Source organism: Lathamus discolor, chromosome 3 (assembly GCF_037157495.1).
Source record: "Lathamus discolor isolate bLatDis1 chromosome 3, bLatDis1.hap1, whole genome shotgun sequence".
NCBI classification, from domain to species: Eukaryota; Metazoa; Chordata; class Aves; order Psittaciformes; family Psittacidae; genus Lathamus; species Lathamus discolor.
In genome coordinates, this window is record NC_088886.1 from 107,582,040 (window position 1) to 107,598,698 (window position 16,659).

General features: G+C 43.0%; 1 protein-coding gene across 1 annotated transcript; it reads left to right on the forward strand.

The window, feature by feature from the left end:
• The first annotated feature begins 973 nt into the window (after positions 1-973).
• Positions 974-16,109, forward strand: CISD1 (CDGSH iron sulfur domain 1). Its single transcript, XM_065671101.1, has 3 exons — positions 974-1,081; positions 8,249-8,451; positions 14,067-16,109. Exons 1-3 carry the CDS (start codon positions 1,051-1,053, stop codon positions 14,154-14,156), a joined length of 324 nt encoding a protein of 107 aa, XP_065527173.1. The 5' UTR covers positions 974-1,050; the 3' UTR covers positions 14,157-16,109.
• The last annotated feature ends 550 nt before the right edge of the window (positions 16,110-16,659 follow it).

The window sequence follows — 16,659 nt, forward strand, 5'->3', positions numbered from 1 at the left end:
ATAATATTTTTTTTTTTAAGTAAAGACTAGTCATTCTCATATTGATATGAGAGTTTGTGAAGTTTAAAGCAGCTCTACCTCATCTCTCCACAGCTATGCAGGCAAGGGCTCACACATGTTGCCCCTGTACTCAGCACTGGTGAGGCCACACCTTGAATACTGTGTTCAGTTCTGTACCCCTCACTACAAGAGAAACACTGAGGTGCTGGAGCGGGTCCAGAGCGGAGCAGCAAGGCTAGTGAAGGATGTGGAGAGCAAGTCTTAAGAGGAGTGGCTGAGGGAACTGGGATGGTTTAATCTGGAGAAGGCTCAGGGGAGGCCTTATCACTCTCTATGACTACCTTAAAGGAAAATGGAAAGAGGAGATGGTTGATCTCTTTTCCCAAGTAACAAGTGACAGAACAAGAAGTAACAGCCTCAAGCTGCGCCATGGAAGGTTTACACTGGATAAGAAAATTTAATATACTGGATAAGGAAATTTAAGGGAAATTTCTTCACCAGAAGAGTAGTCAGGCATTGGAACAGCCTGCCCAGAGCAGTGGTGGAATCACCATCCCTGTTCAAAAGCCATTTAGAAGAGGCCCTTAGTGACACAGTTTAGTGGTGGACTTGGCAGTGCTGGGGTAACAGCTGGACTTGATCACCTTAAAGGTCTTTTCCAACCGAGTTGATTCTATGATTCTATGTGCGAAGTGGTTCGCAGAGTCCTGGTAACTCAGGGCACCCAGCAGCACCACCACCAGCAAAGAATTACTGCAAGGCCATGTTAAACTGGTGTCTCCTCAGGGTGAACAGTGATGCCTGCCTGCCTGCCATGTTGCACTTGCAGTGGCCTCAACGCATACTTGCAAGTCCGGCCATTCCTTCTCCTCGGTGCCATTCACCACTACCCTGCAGTCACCCCCACCTTCGGCACACCTTGTTCACTGCGGGGAGGCCTTTAAGAGGCGGGGCCTTGCCACCATCTTGCGGGTGGGCGTTTGTTGGCGCACGCGCGGCGGGACGCGGATTTGGGTTCTGATTGCACTCTGCGTCTTCGGAGCGGGAGCGATGGGGTTGGGGCAGAATTCCTCTGTGCGGGGTAGGGGTGCGCTCCACGCGGAGGGTGGGAGGTGCACCAGGATGGGCGGATGGTCGGGCGGGATGGGGTAGCTGCCTACCGACGGGAAGGGGGGGCAGAGGGGGAAGGTGCACGCGTCCTCGACCCGCGTTCCGCTGACCACCGGGGACAAAATGGCGGCGTGGCTGCCCCCTGTGGGGACGCGGGTGTCGTCCTGTCCTCCCGTCCCCCTGGGGCGGCAGGCCCGGAGTGGCTGGTTAGATACGCACATTAGTAAAAGGCCCCTGTTGTAGATGATTGAGGAGAACGAGGATCGGTCCTGATGAGGGCCCGGAATTCGTCGAGCTCCGCCGCAGGCCCTTGCGTGTGTTCCGGCCTTCGCACCCGGTTCTGGCTGCCTGCCGGGTTTTATTGGGGACGGCCTGTTACAGGCACTGCTGTTTCGTTTCTGCCTTTCCCCCTGCCGCTTCCCTGGAGAGCTTTGCCTTTCTCTGTGCCCCGTACTTTATGTGAAGCTGCCGGGCATAAATTACACGAAAATTTGCGAATTTCTGGAATTCTAACTTATGCTCAAACCTCGGTACTGTGTAATAGGGATAATAGTGACATTTTCTCTGGTAATGATTGACCCAAACCGTGCCTGAAGCAGCGTTGTGTGTTTTAAATGTTGGGCAACCAGACAGGATGAAAGGGTTGAAATGGATGGAAGACACAGTAGAGAGCTGTTACTTGATTTCCTAAAAAAAAAAAACCCCTAAAACCAACCCGAGCTTCACCTGCATGGCTATGGTTTCCAGTTTCAAAGCTCCTTGTGGCTTATGCCCTTAAGTCAGTGAACTCCCTCCATATCGATTTTGGGAGTCGGGGTGTGGTGGGATACACTGCTGGTACAGAGGGTGTTGGTGAAGGCACTGGTATAGTTTAAAGTGGGTTATAGTGGTGTAGGCTGTGCTTATTAAAATAATCGCACCAAAGCCCTGAGGATGACTTGATAATAGATTGTAGCAAGGTTGCATTCCTAAGGGCAGCTTACTGTGATTTCTAAGCTTGCAAAAATTAGAACAGTTGGTATACACTAAGAATTGAAAAGAAAGCTTTGTAGGGAAGGGAGAAGGACATGCTCCTAATCAAACTGAAAATATCCTCCTTATCCCAGGAAGGAGGGAACAGCTGATTTAAAGTAGTCGGGAGGGAGCTTTGTGTACGAGGAGGTGGCATACTGTTAATGTGATTTCTGTCAAGATAAAGCTTGATGAGTGACTGACAGGTCACAGCTCTTTTTTTCTGCTTGCATGTGTCTCAGGCTAATGACTTTTGGAAATTGTACTAATACCTTATTCTATGCTGAAAGCTAGACCCCAGAAACTTAACAGATTTTTGTGGATTTAATTCTTGGTAGCAATTGGAGAGTTAATTGCTTCTGTGCACATTGTTATGCATATGTGCTGGAAGGTTACCCCTGGGAAGGCAGTAAATGGCATACCTAGTGCTTTTTGTTGAGAGTGATGGAGTCACACCTTGGTGTGACTCCAAGTTGACCGCAGATCTGATGATCATGGTGACTTGCCTTTTGCTGCTTATTGGCCAGTTCCAACAGCCATTCTTCTTTGGGTGTCCTCTTTACCTTACAGTTTCAGTTCAGTTAAGCCTGTCGACCATAATCGCATTTCTTGTGGATGCTGTGAGGTGTTACAAGTGGCTTTATTTACTTGGTCGGTTGGCTTTTACTTATTAGGCTTTCTGTGCAGCCAGTTATCCTGGATGACTTCTCTGTAAGCAAGTGTCATGTGTTTCTCCAGGCATGGCCTGCAGAAAGATGGCCTCTTGTGCGTGGTTACACTACTGGACTGTTATAAACAACTCTTGGGTAGTAATAGCCTCTTCATTGGCAACAAAGGGAGAACAGCACTTGAAAGTTATAAGCACTTCTGAAGGGAAAACCAAAAAATACTGGTTTTCATGTCTGGAGTTACTACTCTGCTGCTGATTTTGACCTTAACATGCACATTTTTTAAGCAGCAGAGGTAACAAGAAAGTTGTCTCTTAGGATCATCTTGGGCTGACTTTGTAGCTATTCCCCATGTTGTTTCCAGTTCCTGGAAAGTAGATAATGTGTCATAATAAGTGTCATGTACTCCTGATGGAGCCAAGACCATTTTATTTTCTTCACGTGCTTGTCAGTGCAGATAGTAAATGCGTGTTCTTCCTGCAAATAAAATCTGTTGGAAGTCTCTGGTAGATCCTAAAACTACCTCTATAGCTTAGACGTAGAAACATCCAGAATAATATTTCGGCTGCTTAGAGAAGAGAGGAGAAACTTTGTGATCCAAGTCTCTTGTTCATTAGGATGTGTCCAAAGAATAGAGAAGAAAACAAATTCCCACCATTAGCTTGTTGCTGTTCTCATCTTTTCTGTTTACTTCTGTGCGCTGCCTGCTGTCCTGGGGTTGCATTCTTTAAACTCCTATTTCCTCCTTCTGTTTATCTTCCCTTCCTTTCACTTCATTAGGATAAGGGAAGAGTAAAAGTGAGAAAAATTGTGGGCTGAGATGAAGACAGCTTAACTCATGCAAAAGCTGTACATGCAAGCAAAGCAAAACAAGGCATTCATGCACCGCTACCCATCAGCAGGCAGGTGTTCAGACATCTCTGGGAGAGCAGAGCTTCATCACACATAACAGTTACTTGGGAAGACAAACACCATCCCTTTACTGTTACTGGATACCAATGTCAGCGCAGGTTGGGTTGCTGCTGCACGTGCACTGCTTCTTGTAGACTTGACCTCCATTGTTTCAGGTGGTTCCTGAAATAGGGTAGAAATAACCCTAACATGCAACTCAGATCCTAGATTACAACAATTTAAAGGTATTTCCGTTACAATCTCCACTGCTTATCCCTTTGGGCCAGACAATAGAGTTTAATGTTGCAGTGAGTTCCTCCCCTTGCCGCTGCTCTGGCTTTGGCTTGTCCACTGACTGCAGTCCATTAGGAGTGTACCTGCTCCAAGTGGAGGTTTACTTATGAGCCCCAGTGTTTCTATGGGTATACCTGCTGTGACATAGAGTTATCCATAGCCACAGTTGCTTTTCAGTGCACCTGTTCCAGTGTTGCCTTCTCTGTGGGCCACAGTGCCTTCAGAGATATACCTGCTCTAGCATGCCCTTACCCACAGCTACAGTCCCTTCAGGTGTGACCTTGCGCCAACATGGTCTTATCCACGGCTGCAGTTCCTGCAGGGGTGTACCTGCTCTGATACTGGCTTACTGTGACCACATGCTTTGAGGTGCTCTGGCATGACCTTGTACATAGCCACTGATGCTTCAGGGTGTACCTGTAACAGCATGGGCTTATCCACAGCCACAGATGCTTAGAGATGTACCTTCTTCAGCACGGACTTATCCTTGGGCTGCTGTACCTTCAGAGGTATATCTGTTGCAGCACAGACATAATCATGGCCACAGATGACTTGAGATGTGCCTGCTCCACCATGGATTTATTCACAGCCACAGGTGCTTTGGTGCTTCCTGCTCCTACATGGACTCAGACACAGGTTATGGTCCCTATTGACTTGAGTTCACGCTGGAGTCCCAGCCTGTCTAGTACCAGGATTGCAGAAACAGCATCCCAGATGCATTGCTGTTGCTGTTACCAAAATGTTGGCAGGCACAGCAGAGTAAGATGATAGGCAGTATAGTACTATGGCAAGCAGTGAACACAAAAAGCAGCCACTAATGAGCACTAGACTGTGATATACAGTAAGGCAAGCGATCCCCATGGCAAGCACAGGGGCAAGCATAACAGCTATAAATTCAACCTAGTAGATTCCAGTCAAATCTGTCATTGTCTTGAACCCTTCCAGCCCCACGCTGGGCACCAAAAAGGACTTGTGGTTTAAGCCCAGCTGGCAACAAAGCCCCACACAACCACTTGCTCACCACCCACCCTCCCACCCCCAGTGGGGTGGCAAGAGAGTCAGAAGAGTAAAATTCATGTTGAGATGAAGGCGATTTAAAATGTAACACACAAGCTGTGCATGCAAGCAAAGCAAAACAAGGCATTTGTTCGCTGCTTCCCATGGGCAGGCGGGTGTTCAGCCATCTGCAGGAAAGCAGGGATCCATCATGCGTGATGGTTACTTGGGAAGACAAATGCCATCACTCCCGACGTCCCTCCCCTTCCTTCTTCTCACAGCATTATATGCTGAGCATGGTGCTGTATGGCATGGAATATCCCTTAGGTCAGGTGGGATCAGCTGTCCTGGCTGTGTGCACTCCCGGCTTCTTGTGTACCCCCAGCCTACTCACCGGTGGAATGGGGTGAGAAGCAGAAAAGGCCTTGACTCTGTGTAAGTACTGCTCAACAGTAGCTAAAACATCCATGAATTGTCAGCACTGTTTCTAACACAGATCCAAAATGTAGCCCCATGCTAGCTAATAGGGAAAAAATTAACTCCATCCCATTCCAAACCAGCACATACAGTAAGAAAGTATGATCTATAAGAAAGAAGTATCTTAAGCTCTTTATGTGTATGTTTGTGTGTGTAGCAAATTAATTTGGCCTTCAGGAGGAGATGTAGGGAGTCACTGAAATATGAGATGACAATTACTTTAAATTAATAATCTCTGTTAGTTTGGATGAGCTATGTACGGTTATGTGGTAGGTGGCTGGAGGCATTCCTTGGGTCAGAGGGATCTGCGTTAGCTGCAGATGCGCAGAACAGCTTTTTTGAATGTGCTGCAAAAGCTGCTGAATTTTAGCGCAGACTTTCCTGCTTGCACTGTGAGTCATAGAAGCATCATCAGAATGTTTTCCTCTGCTGGTCTGTTAAGCTAACCTGGACTTTTGCATAAGTGCACTAGGCGATCAACTTCCTTAAGGTACAGCACCTTAAAGGGAGGTTCAGTTATAGGAGTCATCCTTGATGGTCTTCAAAGTCACTCTTTCCCCTTAGTTCCTTAAGGTGGAATGAATACAGTCTATCACTGTCCCCTCATCAGTTGTTTAAAAATGTAGGTTAAGATTTGATCCGTTGGCAGTGCATTGGCTAGCAACTTGGGCAGTCTTTGCAGCTGCTGCTTTTCTGAAGTCTCCAGTATGGGTAATCCCTTGTTTTGCTTGCCACTGTTGTAGTTGCACTTGACATTTCATCAGAACTCATGTTAAACTTGCCAGACCCAGCTTGTCCCTGAACTGTCCAGGTACCTCCTCCTTGCTGCAGTCCCACTCTGCTTGAGAAAACATACTCAAGTGACAAGGTGAAAGGGTGCTGCAGACTCTCTACAGTGACTTTCCTCAGGAGAACCTGCTGCATCTCATTTAAGCTGTGGCTGTTCTTTGGATTAGTTTGGACTGTTTTGCTAAAGTAAAACAGATTTTCATAGAATCCTTCTTTAATTTCACCTCATTTTTTAACCTATTGAAATGAATGCATTATTGTGACTAGTTTATAAAGGGGAGATAAAAGAGGTGAGAACTTGATGGATGTAAACCACTGGATTTACGCTGTGCTTTCTGGGGATTTTATTGTTTTAAGGCATTTGGGAGCAGGGAAACATGCCCTAAATTCTTTTATATTAAAGATGGGGTTTTTTTCTGTGTCTTAATATCACCCTGTTGTTACAGGGAGGGCCTCAGTGTATGTGGGCCTCTTCTGTTTCATGTACTAAGAAAATGAACTCAAGGATTTCTGCATTTCTTACTCCTTGTGTAAAGCTCTAAAGGAGCACCCGTCTTCCCTGATCTTACAGGGCTACAGACATCATACAAGTGTTTGTTTAATTCCACATATTGCTGTATCCAGACCCTTGTGGATCAATATGGTGTGTATGAGCTGACACACTATTTTAGCAGAGGAAAGGGTTTGATGTGGATTTCAGGAAAGGCTGTTGGGCAGGAGTGGAAAGCCTTCTGCACTTAAGTGCAAGCTTACAGTGGCAATGCAACAAGTTGATTGACTGTGGAAAGTAGCAAGAACTAATAAAGGTTTTTTTGTTTCTTAGCTTTTAGTGTAGTAATATCTCTTGCTCCAAAGATGCTATCTGACTTGGCATCTTTCAAATACAATGCAAACATGGAAGGGCAAGATAGAAATTCCTAACTGGAGACTGTTCTAGTTTTCATAAGTTGTGCAGTTGTGCTGAAATTTAAATTCCTGTTTGATTTCTTTATCTGTAGAGTCAGACAAAAACTGTATGTATATCTTAGGAGTATGTTTTTGAGTAGAGTTGGCGGATAAAGCGCAAAGAAAGAGCACCCACTTGTTGCTCTGAGAGAAATAGCTGGGGCTGTTGCTGCAGCCAGAACCTTTTGGGCCAAAGTCGAGAATGTTTTCATGAGGCAGAAGAGAAAGAAATAGATCCACAAAAACCAGGAAAACTCCTTGCCAAAAAGGAAATTATTCTACTTGAGCAAGACTGCAAAGAGTTTAGGGGTAACTAGAGGGAGGAAAAGTGAGGATGAGAAAAAAAGCGATGGCGAAGAGGATTTTTTTAAATGGAAGTTCCCTTTCACAGAGTCAGGACCTAATCCAGTTAAAATTAACTCATGCTATTATTCTTAAATATGACGGGGTTTGATCTTTGTTCTTTCCAGTACACCACAGTGGGGATTTAATCTAAGCTGGCTTTTGTTGCTGGTGGTAGTATAATAAATAATTTCCCCATTGCCAAACACATGTTAACTTTTCTTTAGTTACAAGATGCATTATATTAAAAGCTATTCAGTACCCATACCTTGGGGGGGGTGTGTGTGTCCTATTTAAGTAGTTGATGTTGAGTGTTCTTCTTTAATGACTTTTCTGCAACTGGAACGAACAATAGTGGGTTTCTTTTGCTGCTACAGGGTGTACATACAGCTGGTTTAATGTGCTGGACTTGGAAAGACTATTCTGCCAACATTGATATCTGAGATTCTAAAATAAAAGGTTAAACCCTCAAAACCCTCTGTTCTATCCTTGTGCAGGAAAGGATTGGAGTGAAGGAAAACTCTGATCAGTAGAAAGGAGTAGATTAACTAGGCAAGTGTCAAAAGAAAATATTCCTCTAAAGTGCTGCATTACTACTACAGAACAAAAAGGTCTGTTGGAAAGTAAATGTGTTGCCACAAGCATGGAGGCATTTGCTACTGAGTAGCTTTATGTATGCTGTGGTCAAAACCTGACACTCTTTTTTTTCTTCTCTCTTATTGTAGTTGAATGGATTGCTGCGATCTCCTTAGCTGCTGGAGCAGCTGTGGTTGGGTATCTAGCTTACAGATTTCTCTCTAAAGACAAATGCTCCAAAGCAATGGTGAATCCCCATATCCAGAAAGATAATCCCAAGGTAGTCCATGCATTTGATATGGAAGATCTGGGAGATAAGGCTGTGTACTGTCGTTGTTGGAGATCTAAGAAGGTAAGAGTATAATAAATGGTCCATTTTTGTTCATGTGCATCCATCTTTCAACTAAACTTATTTTCAAACTGCTTTATTTAGAGGAAACTATCTTTTTTTCACCTAAACTATACTGCAGTGAGATGCAGCATTGTTTTAATCCGTGAAAGTATGTAGATTTATCCTGTCACTCAGTCTAAAGCCTGTAGATCGGTGCCAATAGTGAATAAAATGTTTCTCTAGCCCTGAAGAAGCAAATCTCTTAAAGGAGAGCCACTGTATGGAGCAATCACAGTTGTGAATGACAGATACTATTTTGTGTGCTGCTGGTGCTAATACTGAGGCTTATCCAAAACTACTAGCATGTTCACAATAGCGGCTCAGAAGCCACAGTCTGAGAGGGCCTTAAACACCTTTTACTGGAGGAAGTTAGAAGTTTACTCTGTTAGTCAGAAAGTACCTTGCCCCTAGTTCATATGATACAGATTGATTAGCTTGGTATACTAGAGCTGGTGTCAAATTGTAACTTTCAGTGTCTGAGCCCATCATTAAATCTTATAGACAGAGTGACTGTGGAATTATTTTGGGAAGAGCCTGACTTGCACAGATGGTGTTACCGCTGTTCTGTCCTGAATTTCCTGTAGTACTGCTGTGTGCTGCAGTTAGCTACCTTTTACCACACAAATGGGTACAGCAGTGAATTATTTCTAGTGGTGATGGAAGTAATCTAAAAAGAAGTCATTGTGATTAAAAGCTTTTGAAGAATGCAGGCTGATGGACTTAATGAATTTCTGCCTTAGCAACTCAAAATAGTTATATGGGTAATCCTGAAGTAAAGCCAGTGAGATCATGATGGTATATTTTAACCTGCTCTTTTAGAGCAATTAGAATTCTGGTCTAGACATCAGTCCAACTTACTTGCATATGAAGTTGGGTTGACTCGGTTTGCCTAAAAATAGCGCTAAGCATGATATCTAGCCTTTCAGTAACACTAAGATCAGATTTAAATCTGAGATAGAGATGCATGACATTTGATGTAACTGGGCTCTGTATAATTTATCTGTAGTGGTAGTTCTGGGATCTGTAATGAGAGAAAGTGGACAGTATGAGCAGTCCTGTCCATTTACCAATGGTAAACATTTAAAAGCTTTTTCAGAAGTCAGGGTGCTAATGCGTGGAAGCTGAAATAATACGGAACTTCAGAGACAGATAACTGAGGCCAGCAGCCTTGAAATCTAGCACTCTCCATCAGTGAACTGAACACTAGACTTCTGAAGTCTTAGGCAGTGGTCTAATTGGGCCACACTCTGCAGTGTTCCAGGCACTGTATTTTCTGCTCTTGTCAGATCTGACTTCATTACCTTGTGGGTGAAAATAACTCAGGAAGTTATGTATTTGTAGCTGTATTTAGTTTAACACTGAAACACTACTGAGAGTTAAACAGCATCACAACTTGATTCTGAAATAACCCTGTGGAGGTGGGCTCATCTTCTCTGCTCTGTCCAGAGTTTGAGCTGAAAACCAAAATATTCCTCCCCATCATGGCTACAGTGTCCTCTGTGGATTAAGGTACATATTGTATGATTATGCAACGGGGAAGTGTGTACATTTACGTGCAGTGCTGATGGCTGTACAGCATGCAGGTACATGCATGTGTGTACTAATATTGCTGCTAAATCTTTCTGTTAAGTCTCAGTTGATGTCCAGAATGTAGCGTTGGAAGCTACCACGAGGGCTACAGCTTCAGAAAAGAGAAAGGGGGAGGAGAAAGGCTGCTCCAAGTATCTGTACTTTGTTGTAATATCTGAATTTGAGTTTACCTCAGATTGAAATAGTGTAGGCACCTCCTTCAGGCCTTCTGGAAAAATATAAAAAAATTGTAACTGGAACCTTGGTGTTTGTACTTTCCACTTCCCACTCCATTTGCTATACAAAAATGAAGATTGTGTCTGGCTTCAGTGGTTGCATTGCAGCTCCTGCAAATATTCTAGCTATTGTTTGACACCGTCTTCTCTGTGTGAAATAAAAACGTCAAGAAGTACATTTTAGCATATATTGAAGGGTGTTGTCAGTTTAGGAACGTACTGTACTACTGAGTTAGGGCTCTGTAATCACACACCAAAAGGAAGTGGATGGGTGAGTCCATTCTTAGAACTCTGATCTGAAAGGTCTTGCAAAGGCATTAAGGAGGTCAGTGGAAAAATTGGAAGGTGTTTGTTTTCTTTTACTGACGCTTAATAATGAGTATTTTAATCAGCATGCTGTGCTTCAAGGACTGCAGTTTCCAGTTTTGTGCATCTTCTTGCCCTTGCACCTTAACCTTGCATGGTGGGTGCCATAATCTTTAAGATGGTGTGCGTGCTGCTTCTGTTCAGTTTGTGCCAAGTAATAAAATACAGAGACATTCTTCATCATTCTCACATGCTTGTCATCCTTGGAAGTAGCTAGCTAGCATTATCTTTCTTGCAGTTCTCAAACTAAGATCCTGTTAAAATCTCTTAAGATCATGTTTATGATGGCAGAATGGTAGCATATGTGTGCTTCCAATGCAGGGAAAAAAAAAAAAAGGCAGTTAAGTACCTGCTGTGTTTAAACAAGTGGCATATGGAGATCTCTTCCATATATAGATTGGAAGAAATGTCCTCTTATATCACTGTGTGAGCACTTCTCATCAGATTTAGCTTCACGTGAGGCATGAGGCTCAGGGATACTTCAGTGTACACTGATGGTGTGCATACACTACAGCTGGCTTCATGTGGTGTTCTTCCTGTACAAGGAATAACAAAACAGTTTGACTGTATCAGGGATTTTTGGAGTAACTCTTTAAAAAGCAGGATTCTGTTCAGGTTTTTTCTTAAATAGTATACTTAAAAGGCTTTTTCTTTGTGCTGGACAAAGTCTGTGGGGTGCGTGTGTTTAAAAAACCCACAAGTGGCATCTTTAGGTAAGTCTGTCTTTGGATGTAATTACATGTTAATAATAGGTAGATAGTTCTATAAGTGGTCCTTTCCTATGCAGTGCTGTGTTCTGTGGGCACTTCATAATATTACTTGTCATGTTTTGTGGAAAAACCCAGTGTTCATATTTACAGTGTAGAGGCAAGAGTTTTGTCTCAGACCCAAACTGTAATTAGTCTAAAGTTAAAACATTTGTTTTCTTACTCTTCTGTATTTTAAACTGTGTGAGCCAGGGAGGGAGTGGTAATTTACTTTCATTTGCAGTGACCTGCAACCTCTGTGTCTTCAGAGAAGCATTGGCCCCTAGGCTGCGGGACAAGGAATTCTGCTACAGAATATCAGAAGAAATAGTGGTAGAGAATCTAAACCTTTGCACTGTCAAGGGAAATTAGGTGATCTGTCCAGATCACTTCACAGTTCCTTCATCTTTTGCCACTATCTTTTGCCTGTTTTATCTTAATCAAGGATGAATATGTCATGTCAGGCCCAGGATCCTGGTCTTCAGGGTGACCAAGTGGGTGCTGTGGAAAAGTGGTGATTTTTTTTTTTTCTGAGAAGCTCGTGTCTAGCATCCCAGCCTCTGGGAGCCAGTTGTTCTAAGACAGATAACCCAGAAGAAGAATTCAGAGCAGCCAGTTGGTAGTTTTGAGATGTCTCAATGCAATCTGTAGCCTGTGAATCCTGCCATTTTTGACACTTGAAAACTTGAAGTGATGGTGACTGGTATTCTATGATTCTGTAAGAAGTCACATGGAAAAGGCTAGAGGTAATGGGTACAAATTACTCCTGGGGAGATTCTGATTAACACGAGGGAATTTGATCAGAATGAGAACAATCAGCCATTGGAATAATCTCCCCAGGGAAGTGGTGGACTCCCCAGTGTTGGACGCTCTGAAGATTCAGCTGGACATGGTACTGAGACATCTAGTGTAGGTCATGCGTTGCCAGGAAAGGCTGGACAGGTGATTCTTGAGGTCTCTTCCAACATGGTATTGTTTGATTCTGTGATTCTTGTTGCTGTAGCTAGACCTTGGGCTTGCCTCCTTGGGGCATATGGGATGTAAATGTCTGGAAGCTGGGTCGATGCTTCTGTGAAGACCAGTGGACAGTGGTGTTGCATAGAAAAATAACTGGCTTGGGAACATCTGAGTTGGAAGCTGGTCAGTGCCCCCTGAACATACGTTCTTGTTTTCTCAGATTTTTTCCAAGCATCTGTCAGTACCTACTCATTCAGTCACAAATGACTGATACGATGATAAAGTTCCCCTATGAATCGGCATGCATGAGTATTCTTCTAATTTGAGGTTTCTTTATTCACAACATCACGTGCCATTTAGAGCATGGATTTTGACATTTTGTAATTGTGAAAAACAAAAAAAAAAACCCGACCTAATTTCTCCCCCCTCCTCCCCATCTTGCAGCACTACCCTACGGGGCATGTTACTTAATTTTTTGAGCTCTTTGAATTTTTTTTTTTGGCAATTGTCTTCATTATACTGGTTTTGTGCAGTATTTTGAAATCTTTTATTCTAACTAAGCATGGGCGATAGGATGTTAATTTTTTTTCAAGGCTATGACTGAGTTATGAACATTGGGATCGGTGGAGTGTTGAAGACTTTGTGACTGTACTGCAAGTGAATATCGCTGTTGCAAAGACAAAAGCTGAGTAATGTCCAACTTTTGCTTGTCTAGAAGTAATGGGAATCAAATAGTAATGCAGAATGCTGGTGTGTGATTGCTTTGATCATCTCCAGAGTTTCTTGTGCACAGCAGGCATAGCCCTTAAGTGATGGGATCTAACTTCACTCTTGCTGCTTCAGAGTATCCTTTGTCTCTTGCACATGAAGAGCTGCCCAGGCGCAGAAAGATTGTTATATGGCCATTCTGTTTACAGCTGCCTAAAAGAGCCTCCATGGGTCTTGCTCTGACCAGGCAGTTCTTGTTTTCTTTTTTAATGGAACAGATATTTCTTCAAATTACCTCCTCAGTGCTATCCATAAGAGCCTTTGTTGAATAGCCATGTCACTTGGAAGTGCAGTTTGTTTACTTAGCAAGTCAAAATCCTAATGTGGAGGCCAGCTTGTCCAAAGAATCCTTTGTGTCAGTGAGATAATCTACCTGTGTCAGGATGAAGCAAAGCTGGCTTGCCACTCCAGCTCTCTGGAGATAGCACTTATATGTAGGCGTGTCTCTCAAATAAGAAGTGAGCTAGGAAAGCTGTCCTTTTTCTTAATTATGTGCTGCAGAAAACAGGGGGGAGGGGAGAAAATCCGCCAAGATCTCCTCCTGTTTCTCTTCCTCACCCCACTTATCTTCTGTAACTGCACTCAGTTCTGGGTGCTCTCCAGGAAAATGGAATATGGGGTAAGGTTTAGATCAAGATACTCCAGATAGGTTACTGTTGCAGCTTGGGCTGCATTTTCCTCATGATGGCCTGAGGCAGGAACATCAAATAGAGTGGAGTTACTGCTTTTTCATAACAAGCTTGTCATCCACTCTGTCCTCACATGGACAAAGGTAGTGTTCAGCCACAACTCAGGGAGACTGGAAATCTCAGCAGAAAAGTTGTGGCCTGTGGTCACAGTGGGATTTAATGAGATGTTATAATGAACTGTCAACCTAGGTTCTTAATTCTGACTGTGGATGTACTTTAGATGTGTTTATTCTTTCTTTTTTCAGTTCCCGCTGTGTGATGGCTCTCACACAAAGCACAACGAGGAAACTGGTGACAACGTTGGGCCTCTGATCATCAAAAGGAAGGAGGCATAAAGTGGACAGTAGAAGCTACAAAATGAATGTCTGACAATTCCTCTGTTCACTTGTAATTGGGGGAAAAACCACAAGTTCTTTGTCATGTCACTGAAGACTTTCCAGTGTAATATGTACATCAGGCTTCAGCATGTGTATTTTCTCTGGTGCTTGTCTTGTTTTAATCACTACAATATATAATTTACTAAATAGTCATGGTTTAAATTTTTGTCCTGTAAAGCGTATGTACCCTCTCACCGAGTACAAAAACTAAAATGACACGCAGAATGTACTTCATCAGAAAATAGTTGTTGGATTTTATTTTCAAATACAGTGTACGGCTCTGAGGCTATTCAGTAGAATGTGTGTTTGAAAAGTAGATCCTAAAATCCTGGAGGGGTTTTAAAGTCACAGGTCTAGATACATTTCTATGTAAAAGGTAGTGGCAGGAAAGAAATGGTGGTGCAAAATGTAGCTTAACCTCTGATTATGCTGTATTTTCTGCAGGTGTCATGTTTGGCCTGTTACACTACTGTTCTGTGTGGCTTCCATAAAAGAACAAAGTTGCTAACTATGAACAGACAGCATAACAGTCTTAAAGCAAGATGGGGCTAAAAGGCAAGTTTACCTTTGATTTTACAGCAGTGTTAAAACTTGACCTTACTACCATATGGTATCAGGGACATACTAATGGAACTGCAGACCTGTATTTAGAGTAGCTTTAGGAGGATGGTCTCTGTGAGAGCTTTCTGAAGAGAACAAGTGGAATGATATGAAGTGCTCCAAGAGTGATGGGCAGGGGGTGATGGAGTTGTCTTTGCTGCTAGAAAGCCTTAGTTTCATTTGCAGACTCTAGCAGTGAAGCTGACTTCCGCAGACCACAGGACATTTCTGTGGGGGAGGCTATGCCAATTTATTCCAGAAGCTAAAAGTAAAAACTAAAACCCCACCCATCATTATTGTCTGCTTCATCATTGCTCTGGCTGGTTCCGGAGGACTCTTCCTGCTGCAGAAGGAGGAGGCACACCTTTCTTACTAAGTGGCCTTAGGCTCTATGTGTCTTAAATAACTCCTGCCTCCCTGGGCTAACTGCTAATGTGGTTCAGCTAATTTTACCAAAAGAACTGACATGGCCAGGGAAAGGCTTTGGCAACAGCTAGAAACAAGGAGGAAAGGAGAGATGAGACAAGGATTGCTCTTATCCTTCTTTTGTGGGGCACTTGTCTGTCTTGCTTGACACGGTTGCATTAATGGCTGTCATGTTGGTTTCCTTAAATTAAATAGCTTTGATTTATTAACATGCAAATGACTACAAAGCAAAACCCAAAGAGTGGGGTGGCAGAGGACGGCTTTGTATTAAACCTGGTCTGTTAGTGTAATTGCAGCCTGTGTAAGGTTGAGCTCTCAATGTCCTGAGACAGAGAGACTACCTCAGAGCTAGAAGAAAGACCTTCTTAAGAAGCTGACATTTTATCTTAGCCTCTTAAGTATTCTTCCAGATGATAGGGGCAGTAGAGGTTGGTTGGTTGGTTGGTTTTTAAGGGTGTGTTTGGTACACCTGGTTAAGATTGAAGGAAACTGTATTTTTGATGTAGGACTTTCAGAGGCTAAGGTCTTAGCTGACTGGTCTGAACTTTGGCAGAAAGCATAAAAATGGAGAACGTGGCACAGAGGTAGAGAAAGAAGGTTTGCAGGAGGAGTGCTATAGTAGGGACAACTACTGTCTGTGAAAGACCTCTACTTGTAAGAAGTTGCAGTCAAATACATTTAGTTTCTATTGTTTCTTCCTGTTTTGACTGTAAAGGTACTTGATATTTTTTATTTGGCTGAGTACTGATGCATATGGAAGGTTGTTTTAACCTTAAATTATCAAGTATGTTGCTTTTATCCAAAACAAAGTTATTTCTGTATTATTAGAATATGACACTGGATATTTCTGTACTTTTGTCAAATACACATTTGGGCTCATCTTAATCTTGAGCTTGTAATGTCTCTGTTACCATGGGTGTGCTGTTTCTTTCAAGGGAGAGTTACACTGTGAGTAGTGCTGTATGCCAATACTACTGTAGTCATAAACCTGTGTCTTAGTTGGGTTTTCCTTCTGAGACTTCTTTTTCCTATTAGCAGCAAAGCCTGGCTGCTCTTGAAGGAATAACAGTTCACTGAAAGCTGCATTGATGTTCTGAGATACGAAGTTCTGAAGTTTCAAATGAGTCTCCTGCATCATAAAACTATTTCCTGGAGTTTGCCAGTAAAACATTTCCTGGAGTCTGGGCATCAGGGAAGGGGGTTCCCTAAGTTTTTGTTCCTGGGAAGCAAAGATGCAGAAGCAGAGTCTTCACTGGTTTAAAATTTGGTGAGTTTGTTTTGAAGAAGTGTCACATTTCTGAATGTTGACACAGAGTGGTGAAATCTTATTTTGACGTATGTACAGTTTTCTGTACAGTACCTAAATGTTCCTGTTATTCATGTATGGAAGTTGTTTGAACATGAAAATGAGCATTACAGAGAACATTTAATTTTT